Below are 25,173 nucleotides of genomic sequence, written 5' to 3'. Positions count from 1 at the left end.
GTCTGGTCATCCTGCCACTGAGTAAAATAAACTGTAGTCGGTTTATTCAAGGCAGTGCTTGATTAGTGGATTATAAATGCCAAAACTGGGTGAGGATTTCTAATAAGAGGGTTTTTTTTCAAGTAGCATACAACAGCACAACATGATCCCATGGCTGGAAGCTGAAGCTAGGCAAATCTAGAATGGGAAAAAGCACAAGATTTTAGCATTGGAACAACTCACCAAGGGATGGGCTTGCTTCTCCACCATCTGAGATTTTAAAGTGAGGGTTGGATGTCTTTCCTCTGCTTTCTTCTTTTAAATTCAGTTATGATCTTGACACAGGAGTCCCTGGGTGACATCTTCTAGCCAGTGTGGTCAGATTAGACTTTCCTAATGGTCCCTCTGCCTTTAAAACCTTTGATTTATAAGAAGTGCATTTACCTGGACCAGGGTTCACCCGAGGGACAGGGGAATTAGACATCTTTATTCATTCCTCCACAGCTGTGGGAATGATATGTTTAGATATTTTTCCCATCGCCAGTTGTGTCAGTGGTATGTGTTATGCAGATGTGTGTCTACTGGGAGCTACGCTCAGACAGCGCATTTCTCATTGATTTATGAACAGACTTCTGAGTGCGGCAGCTTCTGGCCTCCGCTGACTTGGGCTGGAATCAGCTTGCATGTTGTTGCTATTCTTATGCTTGGACCTGCAGTCATGGCTCATGAACCAGATGCTGCAGAAACGTAGAGCCGAGGAGGTCGTTGCCTCAGAGCTCTTCTGTAAGAGCCTGGCATGAAGCAAGGGGTGGATGCGGGTAGCCAAGGGAGCCCAGGGAAAAGATAGTTGGTGAACGTGATCGGTAGTGATGGGCTAGAAAAACAGTGTGTGTAGCAACAAGTTGGGTGGACAGTGGTGGGCCAAGGCTGGGTCTGCCTAGTAAAAGATGCTGCAGGACTCAAAACATGAGAGGAAAGAGCCTGCCAGCATCTTGGTTGTGTAAATGGTAGGAAAGGCCATATCTGGGAGAAGCTGTGGGGAAAGTGTCTACACAACCTTGAGAATAGAGAGGAAAGTCTAAGGTGAGCATGACATCCAGGTTGTAAGCCCAAGTGATGGATAAGAGGAGGTGATAGTGCCAGTGATTGAAAAAGGGAGAAAGGGTCACTTGGAATGAGAGTAACAGTTCCCCTTCAGCCACGATGGGTCTGAGATGAGGGCCAGGTGTCCCCAGATGTTAGGGAGCCAGGCTGAGACAGGAGTTTGGGTAGGAGGACACAGATGACAGGACAGAGGTCCATATCCAAAGGAAACTGCATTTAAATTGGTCAGATTTGTCAGAGGTTGGGGCAGAGAGAGAGGAGAGCAGGAGCCTGTGGGCACAGTGAGGGCAGGATTGGGAAGATGGACAGTGCAGAAGGGTAAAGGCCAAAGGGGCCTAGAAAGGGCAGAAAGATACAATGAAGGCGTAGGCAAAGATCTCCATCCATACCAACTCTTTGATCCTTCTACTCACTTTTCCATTCAGATGCTGAATGGTATTACAGAAAGTCTTTTTACTGCTGTGCATAAAGTAAATCTTTGCAAACTCTTTGAGACAGAAGTGTATTCCCAGCTGATCCCCAAAGACAGATCCTGTTTCTTCATGGTCATGATTACTCTTCAAAAGAAAGAAACATAAAGAACTATGGGGAACTTTGGCCAGGGAATACTTTTTTAATAGGAATCACCCAGACCAGACATTGGTACAAAAATAGTTACATATGATGGACCAAATGTCAAACTATAAGAACAATTACTCAAATTAGAGAAGCATAGAGAGAAGAAGGTAACGAAAACATCTCTTCCTGTGGGGACACGAACACAGCCAAATATTCATCTTTGTAGGTCACCCAGTTTAAAGAGGGGTGGGCAGGGGGAAAGAAATCTGGGTTTGATATTTTGTACCCTGGACTACAAAGGAATCACTGCGGATATATAAATAAAAGACAGCTGGGCTGAGGTTTCAGATCACCTACACCCATCAGAAAGGCAGCCAGACTCCAAGCACTGTGCTCTCTTGTTTGATACCTGGACTAACACTCAACTCTGTCAATACTTTAAAGGCAAAGAGAGAGACAGAGCAGAGCTATGTTTTATTAAAAGGTTTAAATCACCCTCATCGCCACAGAAACAGCAAAGAAAATGACACAGCCCAGAGGGAGAAACCTTTGGTTTAAATATCTGTAAAGACATGTGGAAGAAAAGGAAGAGGTCCTGCCTGGGAAAACACAAAGTCTACAAGACTATCTAAGCAGAGGAAGTGAATGAATAACTGTGGCACATGCATGAGTGGCTGAAAGCACAGCCTGAGCAGTAATTGGCTCTATTGATGCTCCTCTGATTAGCTGGTTTTGGCTACAGCACTCATCAGACCCACGCTCAGTTCACAGCACAAAAGTATTCACGCTGCACTGAAAAATGTCTCAGATCAGCCGGTGGATCCCTGCAGAGAAACAGCAAACACAGATCTGAAGGATGTGGTCTCCAGGGAAGGTTTCTAAATCCTTACTTCGTGTCACTAATTCCTTGTTATCCAGAGCTGGAAGAGAAAGGACTCCTGGAACGGATTCAGATGCTCCTGCTACTTTTCACTACCTCAGAAATGAAGGAAGAGAGAAGAAAATTGTTGGTGCTTCTGTGGAGAGAAATTTAAGAGCAAAATCACGTTAATCACTGTGATCTGAATGTAGATGGTTTTAATTCTATACTAAAATACTGATCTGAAAGTTGCTAATGAACTCAAACAGCAAATAGCCCAAGGGACCAGCTTGTTGGGATGGGAAGGAAAGGTTACATGCTGATGGATCTCCGGAGACCCTCCTGACAGGGAGAGGTCTCAGCTGGGGATGTCTTGCAGGGGGCACGGGAGACGACAAGCCACCTCAAGCCTTTACAACGGCACTGGGCACAGCACCAGCAAATGTAAATGGAAGAGAACAAGGAAATCAGGCACTTTCAAGTGAGAGCTATTATTATTTTTATGTGAAGACTTGCATACCTACTGTGTCTGCTCCAGAGTTATGGCCAAGACCTCCTTTCAGCTCATTCAGCTCTGAAGTCAGCTCCGTGGACTCCTGCTGTATCCTCAAAACATCGACACAACCACTCTGTAGGATGATACAGAAATTCCAAAGAACATTAATTACTTGCTTCCACACTCTGGTAATCACCACCAAAAAGAGAGTTGGTGAGCATCACCCAGAGCCAGCATATGCCAGCAAATACTGTTGTGTTTTCTGAGATGGCTCACTGATTCAAACACTCTCACCAAATATAAGCAGTTTAATTTAGACTATTAATGATAGCATTGAGGAAAGACACATTCATATTTTGGGTGTGAGCTGCCCGTGTTCCTCCCTTTCTCACCCTGTCCTCCTTCCCAGCTGCTACGTGGTGGCTAAGCGAAATGTGAGGAATAGCAGAACAGATCATAGCTTAGATTAGATATTTGCAACGTGGTTTGAGGACAGTTGACCATTACTCACTTGCAACACACAGTAAACAGAGATAAAGCTTAAATATGAGGATCTTCTACCCAGAAGATATCAATCTCCTGTGTATACACAGAAGAAATAGCAATTGCACTTCACACAAGCTAAGAATTTGGTTCCCAGGACAAAACCAACCAACCTGCGGTTATAAACAGCTTCTTGGGGCTCTACCTCCTCAGCAGCAGTGCTGGAGTAATAACATACCTGTACATTGCTGCCTACACCCAACATGAGATTCATGTTGCTGAAGCCGCCAGGCTCTGATGCCAGTCATACCACTTGGATAGACCATGGGGAGGCATAGAGAGACCACCTTGGATGGGCTGAACATCTCTCCTGTCGCTCGCAGCACTTCTCTCCTTCTTCACATGACCCCCATGTCTTTGCCTATGTCTTGAAGCACTGTTTCTCAACAGAAACCTATCTATGAGGTTCGTACCAAGGCCTCCATGTACACTGGATTGCACAAAATGCCTCCAGGACTGCCCCAGCCCCTTGTCTGAAGTCAACAACAGCCTCAATTCTTTCTTTTCCTCATTAGTTCTTATTTATGTATCTAAAAACTACTGAATGAGGCTCTGAAACCTTCTCTACCACAGTTTAATCCCTTCAGTTTCCAAAGCAAAAGTAGTTTTTTCCTGATGGTCAACATTACAAAAATATTGAGCTTGTTGGTCTGTTGGGATTTCCTGATTTCCTGAGGATATTTTCTTCAAAAAATTCTTTTCAGGATTGTCCTTTAAGCTTTTTTCCTGAAAGTTGTGAAGCAATTTGTTGATCTTCAAGAAACAGATTATAAAGAAAAGTTAGAAAAGCTCTATCTGTCATTCTGGAGTTTTTGTTAGGGAAAAAAAAATCAAAGTCTGTTTCTGTTTTAGCAAGAACCAACTTTGCTGTTCTTGCGTAAAGCTATGCTGAAATACATTGTGGGACCATGCCGTCATGAAATATGACTATTACCTTTGTTAAAGTCTTCAGCCCATTTTCTGCACACAGCTGAGTCTGATGAAACTATTCCAGAGGGAGACACTTGTCACAGAAGAAGTCTTGTCTCACTGTCATGAACTTGGTTCAGCATTATTTAACTGATGATTCATTATTTTGCACATTATTTCGAACACCAGTCATGCACAAGGACCCCCCTATACCAGGCACAGCACGAACATGGAACAAAAAGACACCTTCTGCTCCCAAGAGCTCCTAGTCCTTGTAGAGGACTGGAGAGGCAGATGGAGACAGACAGACGGACGGACGGAGGATGAGATTAAAGGAAGCAGTCAGGACACGCTGTCAGACTTTTAGTAACATCACAGCTAGGGAGACATTTAAGTGGGCCCAAGTCTTCATGATGGTCATATTCTAACAAAAGTTTGTAAGGGTCCCATGCCCATTCCTGACTCTATTATCCCCAGTGAGATCAGATGTGGGAAAAAGAGAATACTGAAATAGAGGCTATTTCGGTCTGTGAGTGGTGTGGGGCCCCCGGGGATCCTCGGGAGAAGCTCCACAGCAGTTCATATGCGGGGAGAGGGTCAGTCTCTGAGCCATCTGCCAAAAAGCTGGAGAAGCCCGAAGCTGCTTCACTCAGTTCTAGGAGGAAACGGTGGAAAGAGAAAATATATCGAGAGCTGGCTTTTTATTTTTACCTTGCTCACCAGATGCATTTTGAAAAACGATTGCAGGCTGCTAGGAAGAGCTGCTCTCCTCCGCTTGCAAGTTTTTCTCCATCTTCATCTGAAGTGGGAGAAGTGGGTGACCGGGTTACAAGCTTCCCCACACACATCTTCAGTTTCCCAGGCTCTTCTTTCCCAGCAGGAGCTGTGCACAGCCCCCTGCTCCACTGGGACCCTTGCACTTCCAGCGCCCTACGAGCCACCCCTTCACTTCCCAAAGCCCTGGGTGCCACCAGTGCCCACCCCGGGGCCAGGGGATGCCTGGCAGCAGCTGCCCTCACCCCGGGGCGTGCTTGCCCTTCGCATCTCTGCTCTTTTACATCTTGCCGCTTTGCACTCTCTGTCCTGTCCACCTCTTCCCTTTGCATTCCTCCTCTTTGCAACTCTGCCTTTGCATCCCTCCCCTTTGCATCCCTCCCTTTTCACCTCCCCCTTTGCACCTCTCTCATTTACATCCCTCCCCTTTGCCTCTCTGCCCCCTTCGCATCTCTGCCTTTTCCCATCCCTCCCCTTTGCATCTCCGCTCCTCGCATCTCTGCCCCTGCGCACCCCCTGCCCCTCTGCCCCTCGACCCTTTCCATCTTTGCCCCTTTGCACCCCTGCCTGCTTGGATCTCAGGCCTTCGGGTACCTGCCTCCTGGCACCCTCCACTTTTCCCCCCCTGCCCCTGCTCACCCCCGCCCTTTCGCTTCCCTGCCCCTTCGCATCTCCGCCTCGCCGCCTCCCTGCCTTCTCCACCCCGGCCCTTTTGCCCCTCTCCCCCGGCCCCCCCGACCCCCGCAGCCTCCGGGGCAGACCGCAGCGGCCCCGGGCCGTCCCCCCCGCCGCCGCCTGCACCCCCCAGCCCCCTAACCCCCCTCCTCTCCCCTCCCCTGCCTGCCCGCCCGCCCGCCCGCCGCGGCGCGCCCCCGGCCCGGCCGCGGAGCCGCCCGCGATGCCGCCTCCGCCGCGGCTGCTGCCGCTGCTGGTGCTGGGCTTGGGGCTGGGGCTGGGGGGGCGGGCGGGCGGCGGGGGGGGCTGCCAGCTGCCGGCCGAGTGGCGACCGCTCAGCGAGGGCTGCCGAGCCGAGCTGGCGGCGATCATCGTCTACGCGCGGGTGCTGGCGCTGCACCCCGACCCCTACGGCGCCTACAACTACCTGCCCTGGCAGAGGGGTCCCCCCGCCGGCCCCCAGCAGGGAGCGGGGGGGCTCTTTTATTCGGCCGAGATCGAGCTGCTCTGCGACCAGGCGTGGGGCAGCATGCTGGAGGTGCCCGCCGGCTCCCGCCTCAACCTCACCGGCCTCGGCTACTTCTCCTGCCACTCGCATACCGTCATGCAGGGCTACGCTTATTTCTTCTTCCTCCGGTGAGTCCCGAGATAGGGGGGTCCGGGGCCGGGGGGGAGGGGGTCGGCATCCCGGCTCCGGGGCATCTCCGCGGCCGGGGGGATGCGTGCCCGCTCCTGCCGGGAGGGATCGCTCCGTCCCGCTGCCGCTCTCCCCGCAGCGCCTTCTCCTTTGCGCGTCCACCCACAGTTTCATCGGAAAAAAAAAAACGAAAACAACCCAACCCCATCATATTCCAGCTCTGCCGGGCAGCAGATGTACGGGCAGCTGCTGCTGAGTAGCTCCTGGGTGCTGCTGCTTTTGTCTTTACGGCGGGACGGTCACGGCGCTGGAAGGGGGGCCAGCGCCGGTTCGACGAAGTTTGACATGGGAGTTTAAAACCCATCCCCAAATGCTCACCCGATAGCTTTCTCTCATCTCTCCCGAGTCCCAGCCAAATCCTGACTTTGGGCTCATTGAACGAATAAGAAAATAAACCACAATGTGGGAACAGAGCCATTGCCTTGTCCTTTCAATCCAAGAGTGTTTGCGAAATACTACTCAGTGGCTTGTTTTGAAATACTTGGTATATTCTTACACTGGGTGCATAACAAAACACAGTTTGATGCTGTCTAATGCTTAGTCTGTAGCAATAACTTTAAATGTGTTTTACACAAGTTATTTATTGACTGAAGGAGTACTTACTTAAACTCTGCAATCAAGGGAAAAGCGATGCAAATTCAGTAGGAGCCATGGGCCAGAATATAGATTTGCCTCATTTATGGGGGTTCATTGATGTCTGCAGGGTGGTAGGAGCCTGTTAGGACCTTACTGCTGCTGCCTGCTGCAGTCCGCCGTGGTTGTAATTGCCGTCTTGGCAACTAAGTGCCAGGAGAGCTGAGAGCCACGTGCTGGCCAAAAGTCTGTCTGTGTGACTTTGGTGGCACTTGTTGGGCCAGGGTGAAGAAGAAGTCACTTGTTGAGACAGGTGACTTCTGCAGGAGAGAAGGTGCCGTTCAGCCTCACAGCGGGCTGCCCGTGCAATTTGTGTTTCAGAATGGATGAGAACTACATCCTCCTGCCGCACGGAGTCAACTTCCAGGAAGCGATTTTCCCGGACACCCAGGAGAACAGAAGGATGTTTGCCAGCCTTTTCCAGTTTTCTAACTGCTCGCAGGCGCAGCATGTGTTGAGCTTCTCCAGTGACTGGGAGATTCAAGAGGACAACCGGGTAAGGGATTTATTTGCTCTCCAGTGCTTGTTTTCTAAGTGGGCACAGGCATTCCCATGTCATTTGCAAACATATATATATGAATGCTGAGCAGCAGGTCCCTGTTTTTTCTGGTCCTTTGGTGGTATCACTGGCAAAATAACACACTGGTGGGGAGATGTGAAACTCTGTTTTCAAAGCTGACCTCTATGTTAGCTCTTTAGCTTCCTGTGGACCTGAGCAAAGCTTGGTATCAGCCTGTTCATGAGCAATAGGTTGGAAACCAGTATTGATTGCAATCCTGTCCTACTCCACCCAGCTCATTCCTGGGTTTGCTATCTCTAGACCCCATACTTTAATTTCTGCTGAAATGTTCAGGAGCAGAGCTTTGCTTTTTTACTTCTGTGTTCATCTCATGTAGCGAGACCAGTGCCTGGACCATGACAGACTGTAAAGGATTATTCTTGCCTAACTCCACACAGCAGCGTAAACATGTAGTTATGAACTAATCACCCTAAGCTGTCTTTGTAGCAGCTGGGGAAAAATAGACTCTTGAGGGCATGGTTCGTCTGAGCGTTGAGGGCATGGTTCATCTGAGCAATGCCGGCACCTACTTCTGAACAAGCTCGATGAAATGCCTCTTTCTCCTCTCAAGGGAGGCCACAGCAAGTAGTTCACCCTCTAGGCAATCCTCCCTTAAGAAAGCACATTTTTAGTATGGAAAGTCCATTGATGCCCGTTGTCAGTGGCTTCTGAGCCCCTTTGTGGGGCTGTAGTGTGTGTAATAAATGCAGAATTTTAATAAATACTTTCTTGGCAGTGAGGAGCAACCTGCAGTTATTTGTGTGCATGTTCTGAATGTGCATATACATTTGCAAAAGTGGAACTTGGAGAGCTGTTTTAGTGCCAAACCTTGTTTTATGAGGCTAGTGGTTTCCACTGGTAGCTGAGAACATTTTAAGTGTTTCTTTAGGTCAGGATGGACAGGACATGTGTCATCGCTTGTGTCTTCTGTGGATTCAGCCAAGGCACAATATTTGCGTACAGCAGCAGATGCGCTAGTGGCTTGTTTGGGAGATGGTTGGAGGGAGCTCAGTAGTTGGGTGAGCCTTTTCCCTTCACCAGCTGGCCGACCACCAGCGTACAAAGTTTGAGTTGCTGTGTGGCCACCTGGCCAGTGACACAACCCCTCTCCTTGGGATGCCCCGTGAGTGAGCGTTTCCGCACTGCTGATATTTTGGGGAGAGACTGGGGAACAGTGACGTTCAAATATCTATTTGGGGCTAGCAGCAGGAATTGATATTCAAGAGAAAATTAATTATCTTGTAATTAGATCGCAGAGCTGTAACCCTGGCTGGGAAAGAAGTGGGAGGCGTAGAGCCCCAGTCCCAGCCCTGCCTCCTCCCCACCAGCCTGCAGGCTCCCCAGTGCCCCAAGCAACGTATTTGGCAAGTAAAGGTGTTGCTGCTGCCAAATCCACAGATTTTGCTCTGAGGAAGCAAAGTGGCGTTGGGGGACCACCAGATCCAGCTCCCGGTGTCTGCTTGTGATGCCTCTGCACTGTTTATTTAGCTGCGCTGAGCTAAATGTAGGGGATCTTGATGGGTTGGTGCTCGTTTATGCCAGCTGTGAATCTTGCCGGTTAGCTTTAATGGAAATCGCAAGGCAGAAACCCCCAGGGTAGGTTGGGGCAACCGAAAGCATATGTATCGAAAGTGCATTTCAGCTGTTGCGCTCTTTGACCCCTCGCAGCTGTGAGCAGATTAGGGGGGATTAGAGCTGCTGGTCGCACAGACAGGGGCTGGGGGCTTTACATACTTCAACACCCACCCGTCGAGTGAATAAATTCAGCGCAACTGACGGACACTTTGTCTCCCCTTCCTAATGAAAAGTAAAAGCTTCCTCTGCACCAGTTAAAAATAGTTCGGGCTGACTGTGCTCCCATTCAGCTCCTGCATCTGTGTTTGCCCAGCCGAGCGCCAGCTCCCGGCGCCTGCGTGCCCCAGCCTGGGAAGAGGATGACATTTCTGGCTGCCATGGTATTAGGAATTAGCTCCCCAGCTCTTCCCAGAGCAGGTGCCCATGTCCAAGGTGCAGCTCTCTTTAGTATTTTGCTCCTCTCTTTGCCTTGTCAGATCCGATGGTGACTTTCCTAATTGCCACCGTGTCTGCTCACATCCCATCACAGTGTGAACAATTTTAATTTCCAAATGTGCTTGGTCGAGCTGTCCCATGCTGGCTCCTGAGCCGAAACCTGTGGCATGTGCCAGCTTTGTGGCACAGTAAGCGAGCATTACTCAGAGCATTATTCTTGAAGCTTTATGGAAAAGAGGCTCTTAGGGAGCCTAGGGATATCTGCAATAGTATCAAGCTGTAAAGAGCCTAGACAGAGAGAAAAGGGTCTTCTCATGAGGCTCATACTGCAGTGAGGAGTCAGGGGTCTCACTAGCTGCTGCGTACTGACATAAATTGCTAGTTGAAATCCATCATGGATGTTTTGTGCAGTCAGAGGGAAGAGATGGAGACACTGAGATCCTCAGAGCAGAAGGCAGCTGGGGCAAAGGTCTGGTGCCAGGAGTTAGTAGCTAAGGTTCTGTCTCCAGGTCTTGAGACAGCAGGGACATCTTAAAAAGCGGCTCTGTCAAAAAGCAGGGTGCGCAAGTAGGTTTGGAATAAAGGAGTAATGAAATCTCCTGTTTACAGCTGGATCCTGTACTCCGAAAGACTTTTTGAATGCCTGTATTTGCTTATGGCCCTGTGCCCTATTCTCAATATATTTCTGGGGTGGACATTTCAAGGGAGAATTTGGCACTGGAAGCATGTGCAGTTGCAATGAATAATTCGTGTTTGTAGCTCTGGAGTGCTCAGCCAGAAGGTGAGAGAGCCCCGTGATGAGTGAACGTCTTTTGCCTCATGTAATGCTGTTCCCAGTGAGAGGTCCCTTCCATGGTGTATGCCTGAGCTGGCCGCGGAGCGTGGGACCCAAAGGTGACCACTGACATGCTGTCCTCCTGCTCATCCTCTTCCGTCTGCCATGCTGCTTGCATGCAGGCAGCCTTGTCTGGGCTGTCCCATGGGGTGAAACAAGGAAAAGCCTCATGGCTCCTTCTCCTCCACCCAGCAAATGTGCCTGATGATGCAAAAGAGAGCAAAGAGATGTGTAGGAACTTCTCGATGCACTGGAATGCACAACCTGCCTTTTCCATGGCAGGAAAACCCTTTTAATTTTTGGAAAGCCCCACGGCACATGGTGAAAGGAAGCGAGACCCAAGACACATCTCGTTGGGGATAATACATTCCTCATCCTGGGCCTGCTGCTGTCGCTGGAAGCTAATTCCAGCTGTGTTTTTAAGCCCCTTGCCATCTGGGCTGAGGGCCAGACACTGCTCTCCATAGTTTTCCAATAACTCCCCAGTCTCATAAATTCTCTCAGGTGCTTGTTCTGGCCACTTTGGAGAGCAATGGTAGCTCCGGCTGGCGTTTCTTTAGTCACTTGCATTTTGGCTTCCAGGTTTGCAGAGGCAGTAATTAATTGGGCTCCATCCTGCCTTTTCTCACAGCCCCTTAGTGATGTTTGCAGACCTCCTGCTTTACTCCGGCTCGCTGTCGCAGCAGTTTCCGCAAGGTTGTTGCTAAAGCCCTGAGTTCCCACCAGGCTTGAGGTTGGAGCTGAGTTTGTAGTGAGTGGCTGCAACTTCTTGCAGAGCAAGGGGCCCCTTCTTGCAGCACGTTGCAGGTACCTGGGTCCCAGGCTTGGCCTAGCCCCAGAGCTGATGTTGGTAGAGATAATAACACAGGAACACTCCTTTTTGTGCTTCGGAGTTACAGTTTTAGTCGATTCTTCCCACCCTCCTCCCCTGGGAGAAATGCAGTATTCGCCTATCCAAGGAATCTTGCAGTCACAGCAGTTTCTTTTAATAAGGTGCTTTTATTAAAGAAAGGAAGAATTAAGAAGTAATAAAAATCTAATTTAAATTCTTAAAAGCTCCATGTTTTTACCCAAGTCTCATGTTGACCCCCTAAGGGAAGACCCACAGACATATCAACGAGTTTGCAAAGTCTGACAGCCTCCTTCGCGGGCATGCCAGGCTGTCCCGTGCTGGCTCGGCATGCAGCCTCTGGGTCACCCCTGCCTCGGGAAACCACCCCAGACACCTCTTTTCCTTTACCCCCTGCTTCCCTCAGTGCCCCTAAAATTGCTTACAAACCTCTGCGTGCTGGCCAGTTATTCTCTGGTGCAGCTGATGTTTCATTACTGATGCTTTTAGGGAGCAGCCTTGCGACCTTTTCTTGCTCAAAAGGAGTCCGAGGGGTCAGACTTTTCTTTGGGAGATGGGGATGAGCATTAGGCGGTGCAGCCAGCATCCTGCTCCAGGGATGGAGAGGGGGAACAGGAAAATTCTGAAGGCCCGGAGTGCATCTATATGTGCCGGTGCCTCTTTCTCACGACAAATTTTTCTTACGGCTAAGTGCTAAATGACACTTTTCTACACTCAGGGGGTTGGTCTCTGCTTGCTCAAGCTGGGAGGTGGGAATTGTCACTGCGGTTTCCCCCTCTCGCAGTGCCTGCTGCTAAGCCTGGGGGTGATGCAGTGAGTTGGGATTGAAATCTTGCTCCCCTGCAGAGTTCTACCATTTTAGTGCAAATGTAGAGGCTGTAATTTCTCCTCCTGACTTGGCCTTCTGCAGGGTGGTGCGATCTTGTAAATAAGGCTTTGTTGCCTTGTCTGCACACGAGAGATTACACTGAAGTGACTCGAAGTCTGGTGATAATAAGGTCTATAGAAGTGTCTAACAGCACTTGTTGTTATTTATTATTCAGAGGGGTTTTAACTCGTGGTTTTGTCAACAGGTTGATAGGGAAACGTGGTCTTTTGGCCTCCATTCCAGCTTGCTGTGAGCTGCAGAGGTGCTCACGACCTGGGGCCGTGTAGTGCTTCTTTTACAGGGCACCTTCCTCCCCTTTTTTCACGCGGGAGAGTTGCAAAATGACCCCATGTGCATCGTAACAAGGGAATTAACAGCAGAGTGTCAAACTGATTGTGAGCAACTGTGAGAGCACTAGCACCGTGATAAAACCCACGGAAATTAAGGAGTCTGATAACTTCAATTAAGCTTGGCAAGATTGCAGGGGGAGATTATATCCTTTATTAAGTATCTCTCCCTGCATTGCCTCTCCTGTCAAGCATCAGAGCCACAACCACACTGTTACTTCAATTGATTTAGATGAACTGACTTGCCTTCTGAGAGACCTCCAGAGATTTATCTGGGTAATAATAAAGCTTTTATGAGAGTAGTCAGTGTCCCAAATAAAAAGCAAGATAATTAGTGGGTTAGCAGGGCAGTCTACAAATATCTGCTTAGCATCTTTGGGCCTGGGTCCTCTTCTCCGGTGGCACTTTGGCTGCTGTAACAACCTGATGACGTGATTAGGACACCTGCAAGGCTTTGGAGCAGCTGAAAACAGAACCGGATAAGAAAAGCAATGTAATTGCATAAATGGCCTTGCCATTATTATGCAAAGCAAAGATTAAATTAAATGACATTCTTCCTCTGTGGAAGTAGAGGAAATTATTTCAGAGCTATTTGTATTTTAGCAATGGCTGTGTGCACGAACTGGGAGCCACTCGGTCGGATCGTTCCCTGAACCCATCTGTGGGCAGCAGCACATTTGCTTAGCAATGGCCCCAGCCTGTCTCTTCCCTGATGCTCTCAACTGGGCAGATGGTAGCGGGTCTCATTCAGCAACACTTCACAGGACCACGAGGGCTTAAATCACAGAGAAATAGCTTCTTACACAAAAGCTCTTTGGGCTACCAGAGAAGGGCTTACTCACATGACATTTGCTGTGGGGACCTGTTTTGATCCATTTTCCCAGGCAACATGCCCCCGGAGAGGGGAAAAAAAGAAGGAAAGTTGGGGAAGTCCCATAATTTTTCTGACTGCCCTGATTTTGAGTCTGGACAGTGATTAAATAGTATCATGGCTAGATACCTGCTGGAGAGAGGCCTGTGGCATCTCTGGAGAGAGCCCAAGTTGCCTTGGATGCAGGGACCAAAGCTCTTCCTGCTGTGGCTGAGATGGACGTCGGTGATGCTGAAGGTGACTTCACTACATGAATCATGCAAAGCCTGGCCACTAGAAAAACTAGCTGATAACTGTAATGGACTTCAGCTGCAATTTCATCCATGGTATCCACCGAGATAAAATGAAAAAGCAGTTTGATTTTTCTCTTCTAAAGTTAAGCACTTCTTTTCTTGAGGAGTTCCCTCTCTGCTCCAAGAGCTGGGAGAGGAATCGCAGGACTGGAAGACGCTGGTCGTGGAGTCCAGAGCCAGCAGTTTTAGGGCAAGGACTGGTCTGGAAAAGAGCAGGCAGCAGCCTGGCTTGGTTAAGACAGTTTTCTTTAATTCCCATGTACTGGCCTTTTGTGTTTGTTTGTGGCATGAGCTGCATAAAGGATCCTCCCTTCTTTGGTCCTAAGGCACTAGGGAAATAGAAAATATTCTCAGTTCAAAACACTGCTACATGGCAAGAGCAGGGCAAAAAGACCTTGAAATAGATGAAAGTAAGGTCCAATATCTAGAGGTTTGAAAATCTTGGTTTACATTTGGTTTCTTGCCTTGCCATTTGTTAGAAGAGTTGTTGCTCCATTAGCCTAATAGCATGACAGAAAGTGTACATCGCTTCTGGGTTGTTTTAATAGTGATTTACAGTGCTTTTGTTTTCCTCTCAGAAACCCACCCAGAGCGTACCCCCTCCCTACGATCTGTGTTTAATTTGAATACGTGTAAGCAATATTAGATGAAATGGAGAACTGCTGACAAGTGTCGGGGATGAGGGGAGACCACGAGACAGTTGATACGTTTGGGTAACATCCCCAAGAGTCTTTTGGCATAGAAATGGCATTGACTCATTTCCAGATCTTCCCACCCAGGCTGTGGTAGGGGACTCTTAGAGGTCTGATTGGCATCTCCCTATCAGTTTTCTGTCTTCCCACATGCACACAGGCTCCCAAAATACAGAATAAAAATCACAGAGGCGTTCAAAATAGTCTTATCCATGGGACGTTTCCGTTACATATGGTCTTTCTTATATTTATAGCACCCAGAAAGTGTTCTGAGCACTTCCCAGGAGGGAAATGGCAAAATTTCTCTATTTTTAGGGTGTGTCTTAGGGGCACCTTATTTCTGTATTGGGAGGCAGGTTGGCTGACTGCCATATACAGTGCAAGAAGGTTGACCTGAGGTAGCATGGGAGGCTTGAATTTGGTGTCAGTTGTGAACAGTGTGAATTTGGGGTTAAATAAGGAGTTTTTCCCCACCCACCTCAATTCTTGTCCCCACTGGCAGCCATGACCAGTAGGGAGCTGCCAAGGTGAGGCCCCCAATTTGTGCCCTCCTGGTACCAATGCGGGTGCAGGACGAGGTGAAGGGAGTCCCAGACTGGTGTCCCAGCTCCTGGTGAACAAGTCTGGACCAACTTGTTCGCTATCAAGTGATGCAAATTACTCCAGAGCACAGGTCTCTCTGCCTATACCTAAAGGCACATCCAAGTACATGATATCCTTAAAAAGATCCAGTTTCCAGCCTGCCAAGCAAGGAAATGCCTAGACAGCCATGGGTATGTGTGTGTATGTACACGGCTGCCTCCTCCGAAGGGCGAAACAGCAATCCTTCCAGGAATTGGCAATGAATGAAGACCCACATGGCTCCAGGCTGCTTTTAATTATCCAGAGCCACACTTCAAAGAAGTACTGCCAAATGCACTAAATCATTCCAGGTTTCGTGGCATGAGGCTATCTGCTGCTGTACATGAACTTAGTGGCGAACAGGCATCTGACCCCGGCCCCAGGACACCTTTTTGGCTCTCCATCTGGCTTCTTCCACCACCACAGGGGTGGGAAACTGCTGGTGGCCACAGAGGCGGTTGGTGGTTGTGGGCTGAGCTCCGCACATTGAGAGACACAAAGATGGGGCTGAAGGGACCCTGTTGTCCCTCCTGTGTCTCAGATCCAAGGCTACCTGGAGGAGTGCTGTACCCTTGGGGTTTCCAGCCCAGAGGTGGTTGAAAGACCTATGGTGGTTCTGCTGAGCATGAATCCTGCCTCAGTGCTTGCTTAGCTGGACAAAGATTTTTTTGCAAGGCCCCAACTGCTGACTCTTAGCCAAGGGCTGAAGCAATGTGTTTCCCAGCCATGTTAAAAAGATGCAGCTACCTGGCCAGGGCTAACTCCATAGTGTGCAGCACAGGTAGGATGTTGCTGCTGTTGTCTTAGGGTAGGTAGGAGAGATGGGACTTCCATTGAGCTGGTCACATTCCTGCTGTGTTAGCACAGAAGTGGCCGAGGTGGGAGATACCTCCCTGTGGGGAGGGCAAAGGAAAGTTTGAAGCTACCCTCATGAGCATCTGCATGTGAAGGTGAGATGGGAATTGCAGCACTGTAACAAGAGGCAGATCTCTTGTCCATACCCTCTGGAGATGACACTGTCATAGGAGAAGCAGCAATCAAAAGACATGAGGAGGCCAAGGCTGACTTTCATCCTTTGTCTCCTTCCCTGTGTGTGAGTGTTTAAGTGATTCCTCTGCTTTTCTGCTCTGTCCTCCCATTCATGGCCTTCCCAGCATGGGAAAGTGAGGGAGGACGTCCCACTGCATGTAGACTGGGAAGGGTGAAAGCACTGGTCAGTGAGGGAGGCAACATGGTGGGGACCTGGGCAGTTACTGGAGCTGGGAACTGAAGTGGTGTGGAGCAACACATGCTTGAAAGCACTTGTGTCCATTGCCAAATCACCTTCCTTGGCACAGGTTCCTGTACTCAAGGTGCTCCCCCAGGTATCTGGGACCTGGCCTCTAAGGAGGAGGGTTGAGGCTGGTGTTCCTGTAAGGTGGACATATCTTACTAACCCAAGGCAAAACAAAATATGCAGTCCAAAGAAGCAGATCATGGGTGTTTTTTGATCCAGTCATGCTACTGGAAGATGCTCAGATATGTCTCCTGGCACCCCACTCACAGTAACCCACTGGGACTATTTCAGTGCTTTTGGTTGGGTTGGGAACAGGAGGGAGAAGCAAACATCTGAGCTAGGTGCACGCAGCTCTTCACCTGCTTGAATTCTTCTAGACCTTGGTCTGGGCTGGCCATTTTAGGGAATACATTCAGACTGAGTCTCAGGCAAGTCTGCTGGGCCAAGAGCAGCCAAAATGAATGAGGGAGGTCCCCAAATTCTGTGTTGTTCAGCCCAATAATGGAAGCCATCCAACCCCCTCTGTAAATCTGCAAGTCCGTAGAAGCGTTAGGTGGTTTTGTGTGTGTAAACCCATGCTTTGTGTTGTTCAGTGGTTGGGAAGAGTGATTCATATGGACCAAGAGTCCTGGGCCAGGGTCTGTCCTTGATGCATATGCTGCTCCTACAGGCACTGTGGGCAGAGCTGGTCTTTGGTTTAGTTGCTGGCCTCAGTCAACCTTAAATCCAGGGAAAAGTCTTTTCTTTCCACTTCTGTCTCTCTCCTGACCCACCTATGAGATAGATACAGAAAAAGACGGAGCAAAACATTTATTAAAATCAACAGCCACCAAAATCCAGCTGGCAGCTGGCAGACGGAACACCTGTAATGCTGCCTGTAACCAGATCAGCCATTGCGGCTTGAAGGGAGATGAGATCTTTCAATTTGGGACATATTTTCTCCCAGCCCATGCATTTTGATGTTTATTTTCGCAAACGGCAAGCCAAGTTGGCTCCGAGGCAGCAGTAGTTTGAATCCCTAATGGAAGCTGCAGACAGAGCCTTTTAAAGCCTGTCCTGCCTCCGCCAGCCAAGTGCCTTTCCAAATTCCCCTGAAGAAGTGTCCTTGCCCTGTTGTGCTCGGCCAGGAGCGGCCACGCGGTGCCAGGCTTGGCTTCACCACCAGCCCTGGAAGCACGCAGCCCCTTGCAGCAGCTAATGCAAAGTGACAAACCAGAGTGGCTGGTTTCGAGGGACTGGGAGTATGAGGTTTCAGTGTGACCAATTACATCTGGTTGCTGCTCAAATCGTTGCAGGTGTCTCTGGCAGCTGATGTGGTGACTACCTCTTTTTGCTGCCCAATTTGCAGGGTTTTTTTTGGAAGAACGCTGCTACTACAACTGTTTGTTGAGTTATCTGTGAAATGAATGACAGTAGGGAAAAATATACTGAGGGAGAAGCAAGTTTCCATGACACTGTATAATGCAAAGGGGAAATAATATGGCTAGAAAGCCAGGTCTGAATTTCTGCCCAAAAAAACTTAAGAGCAAGCAAGCAAAAAAATATTTCCTGAGATCTGAAAGCACTTGATGGACTTGTTCTGCAGTGTTTTTGCATTTCCTAGATCAGTGGGGAACCAGCAGAAGTACTAGCTACTGCAAGACGGAATGTCAATGCAGTGTTTTGTATTGAGACAAGATAGGGGAATAAAATGCAAGCTAGTACTTACATACTGTCATCCTCAGACTCATCTTCATCACTATGCAGGGGTAGCAGAACTATTCCTATTCTGTGGATGGTAAAAGCGAGGCAGACAATTTAGGCTCTGTATCCTAGCCTAGTCATGCTAGGATACAATGGCTAGTGGAGACATGCTAGTGGAGACAATTCTCTTTGGCCCAGGATTCATCCTCAATGGGGTTAGAAACAACTGTCTGAATGCTTTTTCTATCTGTAAACTTATTTGTATAAATCCTTTACCCTTCCTCCTCTGTGTCTTCCAGCCTTGTTGCACAGGCAATGCCGTACTTTGAGTAAGGAGGTGTGTTCAGATGGGTGACACATGAGCAAATGGGGTTTGGTTGGTTGTTCAAACCAAAGCATGTTGGTGGTACGAAGCCTGGCTTCCTTCTTCAGGTAGATGGTGACATGTGTCCTCTTCATTGCCTCAAAACACAATGAGTTTATCCCCTCCATTTGTCTTCATTGTAAACCTGTTTCAGAGCACATTCACTTATTTGGCTTGCTTTTTGCCTTTCCAGAGCCTCTAGACAGGGTCTGAACACAATTATGTTCTTCTGGATGTTTTTGGTTATATTTTTTATTGTGGAAAAAATTCAGTTAGTTGCATAACTGGATGGTAGTCGGGGAGAGAAAGGAAGGAAAGTCAAAATGGAGGAACAACTTGTACTGACGTTGGCTGAGGATAGGAATAGAAATTCGGATGCTGTAAGTCCCCATTTTCATTACATGGGTAAAGAAGTCCTGTTTCAGAGCCTTTGAACTGTGAACACAGCAGCCATGTCCACTCGAAATCCTCCATTTCGGTGCAGAGCAGGAAACCTCTTTTCCACCTTAAAAGCATCATCTTGGGTTGTGGAAGAGGAGGGATAATGAGGAAGGAGCTTAGCCACAGTGGCCATGGGGGGACTCTGCCAGACGCCAGCCCATGATTTAAAAGAGCTCTGAGGTCTCAGATGGGTGGGAGAGAGTTTATTCATGGTCTATAAAAGATGCCTTGAAGTGCCTTATCTGTGGGAAGGAAACAGGCAGCTTATTCTTGATCTGTAAGTACTTCTGTTGAGGAGGTTTCTGTAAATAAAGACAAAGAAAAAATAACAGGTGTAAATCAGAGAAAATTAAACTAACATGGAAATCAGAAATGAGGAAATAATCCACCGAAATATGTAGCCCACTGATGTGGTGAAATCTCCATCATTTACAAGGCTTGGGTCAAGCTGGGAGATTGCAGTGGGTCTCTTAGTCAGAAGAAGACACTCTCCTTTTGCTGTCTGCCTCTGGAGGAAGACCCATTGCACGGCTCATGACATGGCTCTGGGAGGGTCTATATAGGGTTTCAGAGTGCTCTGTCCCTGTCCACTTCTCATTCCTCAAACTGAATGGCTGTGGCAACAGTAGTGACTTGCTCCCTCTGGAGAGGGCTAGATCCCCCACGCTGTGGCTGAGCGGCTCCAGGAGGTACCAGATGGCATCCACAGCCCACCTCATCCGCTGGATTTGAAAAGACAAGGTGGAGGTGAATTTTTCTAAAAATCACTTGCAAGTTCCCTGGTCCCTTCAGACAGTTACAGCCATGCTGGACGTGAATGCTGATGTTGGGAAAAGCCCGTCGATTGGAAATGAACAGTTTTAAGAAGACCCCAGGAAAGGGTTGTTACTACCATCGGTGACTGGGTTTCTGCCCTTTTACATGGTTTAGGCTCAGGCACGTTTTGTCTGAGTTCAGTGAACACTTCATGGTCTGTCCCTTGAAATCCTAATTGAGCCTGTGTTTTCTTAAGTCTTGATTTCAAAGGGCAGGGGAACAAATGTGATTCTTGGTTCTTTTCCCGAAGGTATGAAACTGTAGATTAAATGTATCCTGGAAATAATATTTTATGCTCAAATCTTTCCCGCTGCAATAAAAATGGCTCAAAACCACATCCAGTGACAAAATCCCCCTATATTTAACCCATGTCTAGAAGCAGCTGAAATACTGACGGGAAACGTCCTGGTGTTTCCAAGTCAGTGGCACTCTGGAGCCGCTGGAACGCATCCTGCTCCTTACGGACGGTCCAGAAACACATTACAGATGTTGAGGAGGTGAAGGAGCAGGCTCCTTCCGTCACAGCATTAGGACAGAGAAGGGCTAAAAACAAAATCCCAGACTGGAGGCATCCCCGACACATTTGCCTGCCTGTTCTGTGTCCGGACTTCAGGATCGACCTCTGGTTCCTGCTCATTGTCAGAAATGCCTGAAACGGGAGAAGCCTCCCGTGGTCCCTGCTAATGAGGGGGTGTTTATCACGTTCTGGTAATTGTGTTTGCTATGGTATTTACAACATTTCCTACGTTTTGAAATGGAGAGATCTCAGGCTTGCCCAGGGCTAACTGTGTACTCTAACCTGCTCCTAAGCCCACATGTGTCTTTAAACATTAACATACACATCGGCAGCATCCAGGGTTGATCTCAGCCCCACAACACCGAGCTGGGAACGTGACTATTGCAGTGTTAATGTTTGCTCTCAGTATTTATCAGGGGCAGTATCTTGTCCCTTCCTCTACACATCCTAGGAATTTTCTTTTTTTTTTATGTCTTGGAAAGATGCAGGCAGTCCTTGCAGGCAGTGGTACAGGCAGACAATGGACGAAGGGAGGGGAGGCAGGTTCTCAATCTAGCTAAATGAGGATTCAGAGCAACCTGGGACTCCAAGAGCAGAACAGAGGTTGTTGCAGACTTGTCCTGTGCTTTCAGTCAGAGGTTCATCTCTGTCTACCCTAGGAGGTCACCAGCACCAAGCAGATGTTCAAATGTGGTATTCTCCTATTCAACATCTTAGAAATGTGCTTTCAGTTAGTGTAACATGCCTTTTTCTAATAACGGAAACCACTAAAAGAAAAAAAATTTCTTTTTTCCACCCTCAAGCCCAGCAAGTTAAGAGATGAAGCTGGCTGGGTGTCACTGGCAGTTCCACCCCTGGGTGGGAATTACCAGTCAGACTGGGATACCTACCTTATGGGAGCAATTCAGCTGCCTGAAGTAGGTGCCTGTTACCATCTGAGATGCCGAAGGGGATCTGAGAGACAGGGCACAAGACCAGGAACAGCAGGAAACATCACCTTCTCCAATGGCAGCTGGAGACCACACGGGCATTTCAGGTGGCACTAGGTGTCACAGGGTGGGCAGCTGAATCACACTTCTAGGCAGTGCAAACAAAAGAGGTTAGAGAGCAATTCAACTGACCAAACAAAGGTGTTTGCTTTAGGACAAGCTGAGCAGTCTTCCGTGGTCCTCTGCAGATGTCTTAGGCACACTAAGGTGTCCGAGAAGGAGCCAGACACGTTGTTTGGGCTCTAGATCTTCACTGACTTATGAAAACTCAAGACACTGATCTTTATAGACAGCTACTTGTTGACATCTGAAGTGTCTTAGTCTGTGAGCTGAAATCTATCCCATGTTTTACTTAGCTTTTTACTTGTGAGAATTGCCAACAGAAATATTACTTAAATGCTTGGAAAAACAGAGCTACGTGATACCAACGTTGTGTCCTCTGCTTTGCAGCACTACTGCTTTCTCTATGCATAAATTGATAGTGAAGTGACAGGTTAATGAATGTGCATCTTGTGGCACATAAAACATGGTATGGGCTCCTATGAGTCCTAAGTGAAAAGGCTCCACTGAAAACCCACATAAGAAGCAATTGGTGGCTTTCTCCTAGAGGTAAAGGCTATTTCTGGTGGTGAGCTCCAGATCTTCAGTGCCATAGCTGCAAGACCTTCCTGTGTAGTTAGGGGAGTATCCTCTGTCATATTGGAGTATGGTGAGAAGGCAGATGTTTGAGTGCTAAAGTCTTTAGCTCTTTTGAGCTCACATTGTGGTCTGGCCTTGGCCCCATATGGACTTATTAGGGACTAAAAGGCACTGACATGGTCCTGGAGTATTTATGCTACAACACCCTGACCATGACTATGGCTCTGTCTCGCTGTCTCCTTTTCCTGGATATAGCAGTCCTGGGATTAGATTCAGTGGATTCTGGAAAAGTCAAGAGTTTGAAACAAGCACTGCAGCCTGCCTGGGGTCCTCCTTCCATATCTATTGCTGTGTGGAGCAGGTGGCTTAAATTTGGCTGGAGCTTATGATGCATTTTGGAGCCTTTATCTTCTAGCTTATAAAGCCTTTTGGATAAGATTTGCTGAATGCATGTAAGATGTTGAGTTTTATTTTGTGGATTTAAATCCAATCTTCTAAATTGCTTGAAAGTAATTCCTTGTGTTTTGAAATTCCAAAGCCCCTGGCCCCCTTTTTTTAAATGCTTGTGGTCAATTACAGACTGATTTAGGAAATGGTGCAAAATGTGTAAATAAAACTAAAAGCATTTTTCAAAATGGTGTTAGGAAAAGAAAAAAAAGAGGACACATGTTATCAATACTTTATCAAAGGGGAACAATGTCTCTGACCATAGAAAACCTTAGACTCCAAAGCTTGCAGTAACAACTGGAATAAGCTTTCTAATCCAGGCAAGATTGTTGGAACCATCATGTAAGACGACCTTTTTACATGGCGCTCTCTGAATTACTTCAACATTGATTTTAGGGCTTTTTCTATTTGGTCTCCAAGTATATACTCCAGATGGGACTCTGAACTTATTTTTTCCATGCATTTTAGGTATAAATATTCTGGTTTGGAGTTGGCTTCTTGGTTGGATTTTTTTAAGTAGTAGTTGAAAGGAATTAGAGAGCTTGTCTTCTTCAGTATTGCTCCCAAAATGTGAGTAAAGACTGAATTTCATTGCATACAGGGCTCTAAAGTGCTGCAGCCAACAGCAAAGTGGAGTATAGGAGTCCTTTTGACAGGTGCTCCAGTATTGGAAGCCCTGAATTGATGCAAAATAGTGTCTTCTGAGGAAAAAATGGAGAATACAAGTTGGGGCTACAAAAGAAGCGCAAGATATGTACTGGTTTGATTTTAAAAGTTTGAAATGGAAATCAAATTATATTCAAGTGAAGCAATCCATTGAGTAGCCAAATCTACTGTCCTTTGTACTGTCTACTCGGTGGAGGCACTTTGGGATCTTGTCCCATATCCACTGAAACTCACACTGACTTTAAAGGAAGAGGAATCGTGTTAAGGAATATAGTCCACTTTCTCCTCCTCCTGAGCCTGCGCCTGTAATTTGAGAAGTGTGTAATCTGTGGTTGTGATGGAAGAAGTTGGTGTGAGGCACTTTGGGCACTTTTGGGCTGGAGGAAACTACAGATGCCATGCAGAAGAACCAGCCAAGCCAACCACAATTTTGCTTCTGTTTGTGGGGTTTGAATAGAGGATTGCCCCATGCCAGACAGAGGAGACATGTTTTTCTGGAAAACTCTCCATTTCTGGAAAAGGAAAAGGGCAGGAGATAGGGTTGTCTCTTGCCATGATGAAGCAAGCAGTAGCATGGTGCATGAATGGTACCAGTGATCCTGCGAAGATTTACTCTTGTCAGGAACTAAAACACCATATCGGTTTATATTGCCTCAAATCATTATTTAGAATTTGTCATTCCTTACATGGCCCCATTTCTGGGGAGAGCTGAACTTGGAAGTGGAAGATCCAACCAGATCTAAGAAGCTTGAGCATCATCTTTCTAAATTAAAGGATCAATTAGCTTAGTAGTTGCAGTAGTCTTAAGGTGGTCGACCCCTTGAAGGGAACAGTGAGTCATGCTGTGTTTAACACGAAGGCCTAGCAATACAGTAAACTTAAACTTTTCAAGGACATGCAGTTAAGAAAAATTGATGTGATTTGTTCTAGGCCAAGTTTGCTTAGCTGGGCTGATCCCCAGGCATTCAGCTGCAGGCTCCTCAGGTGTTGGGTTGCTGGGATGGTGGATGCTGCAGAGGTCAGGGCTTGTTGGATAAAGGATTTCTTGGACAGCCTCGCTCATACATTAATACCTACAAGGTAGACACCTAGAGCAGGATTCGGTTACCTAACCATAGGATCCTTATGCCATCTGAAATGCCCTAGGCTGGCCAAGACCTTTGTGCAGGGCTGGCAGATATGTCACAGGACTTGTGGAAAACTAAACCATCTGCAATGACAGACGGTAGGTAGGAACACTCCTGCAAATGCACACCACCTGAAATACGCACCACCTGAAATGGGGGAAGACACCTCCACTTGGGCAACTGGATTGTCTCCTTAGAGTCAGGTGTCTAACCTAGAGCAGGATCTAGATGTGGAGGACATGAAGTGGAACAGAGGTCTATGAAAAGTATTTTTTTCTGCTCATTTCAAAAAGGTTTTGAATGGACTTGTCTTGGAGAATCAAAGTAATCATGCAAAAAAATTCACAGTACTCTTGAAGAGTTTTGGTGTTGTATGGGTTTAAGTGCTGTTCTAGTAAAGAAGAACTTGGGCCTGGAGTGCCAGTGAGGTGGAGAAAGCACATTTTTACCTGGCATGGCATCATGCCCATTAAGCAATGACCTCAACCTTCAGAAACTTTACAAAGTGAAATCCAAAGTGAATTGGAGGCACTGCATAAGGGAACTTTCTGAGAAACCACCAAGACAGTGCCCAGAATTTACGTGGTGCTTCAGCATCGCTTTTCCTCTGCTGAGGGCCACGAAGGAAAGCTGCAATACCAAATCCAGGGGCTGGAGTCCTGCATAGGTGCTCGCTCGTGGAACTCCGTGTGCAGCAGTGGAGAGGGTTCCTCCATGCCCTCAACCAGGCGTCTCTTCTCAGTGCTTTTCTGGAGGGGCTTCTCCGCCTGCCAACAATAACGGGATCCAGAGGAGACCAGCCTCATCCACCAAAGGTCAGCTTTTATCAGTACCCCTCCCCAGCACAGTACTGGCCTTCAGAAATTCCCAGGAGTTCAGGTAAATATTTAACCACTGTTAACCTGGGCAGAGTGACATGGAGAGGTGAAGTGTCTTTCCCCAAGAGATGCCAGAAAAACCCAATGAGCAGTTTAATGGCTGAGAGTTCGGGGCTGGGAAATCAGCAGAGGTTCATCAACCACAGAGGTCTCACCC

General features: G+C 47.8%; 1 protein-coding gene and 1 long non-coding RNA gene across 2 annotated transcripts in view; one reads left to right on the top strand and one right to left on the bottom strand.

Annotated features, from left to right (window-relative positions):
* Positions 1 to 1,650: 1,650 nt before the first annotated feature.
* Positions 1,651 to 7,028, bottom strand: LOC142419316 (uncharacterized). The gene is made up of 5 exons (XR_012778538.1): positions 6,913 to 7,028; positions 5,160 to 5,247; positions 4,474 to 4,524; positions 3,021 to 3,129; positions 1,651 to 2,465 (listed from the first exon to the last, which is right to left on the bottom strand). It is a non-coding gene; the product is annotated as an uncharacterized LOC142419316 (long non-coding RNA).
* The window catches only part of CCDC3 (coiled-coil domain containing 3), a 43,301-nt gene continuing 23,809 nt past the window's right edge, over positions 5,682 to 25,173 (top strand). The window contains exons 1-2 of the mRNA XM_075522089.1: positions 5,682 to 6,533; positions 7,549 to 7,723. Of these exons, the coding sequence (XP_075378204.1) occupies positions 6,121 to 6,533; positions 7,549 to 7,723 (588 nt within the window). The 5' untranslated portion in view covers positions 5,682 to 6,120. The remainder of the gene's footprint in view (positions 6,534 to 7,548; positions 7,724 to 25,173) is intronic.

Source organism: Mycteria americana, chromosome 1, assembly GCF_035582795.1.
Source record: "Mycteria americana isolate JAX WOST 10 ecotype Jacksonville Zoo and Gardens chromosome 1, USCA_MyAme_1.0, whole genome shotgun sequence".
NCBI lineage: Eukaryota > Metazoa > Chordata > Aves > Ciconiiformes > Ciconiidae > Mycteria > Mycteria americana.
The sequence above is the reverse complement of the archived record's forward strand: the minus strand, read 5'-3'. Positions and strand labels throughout refer to the sequence as shown.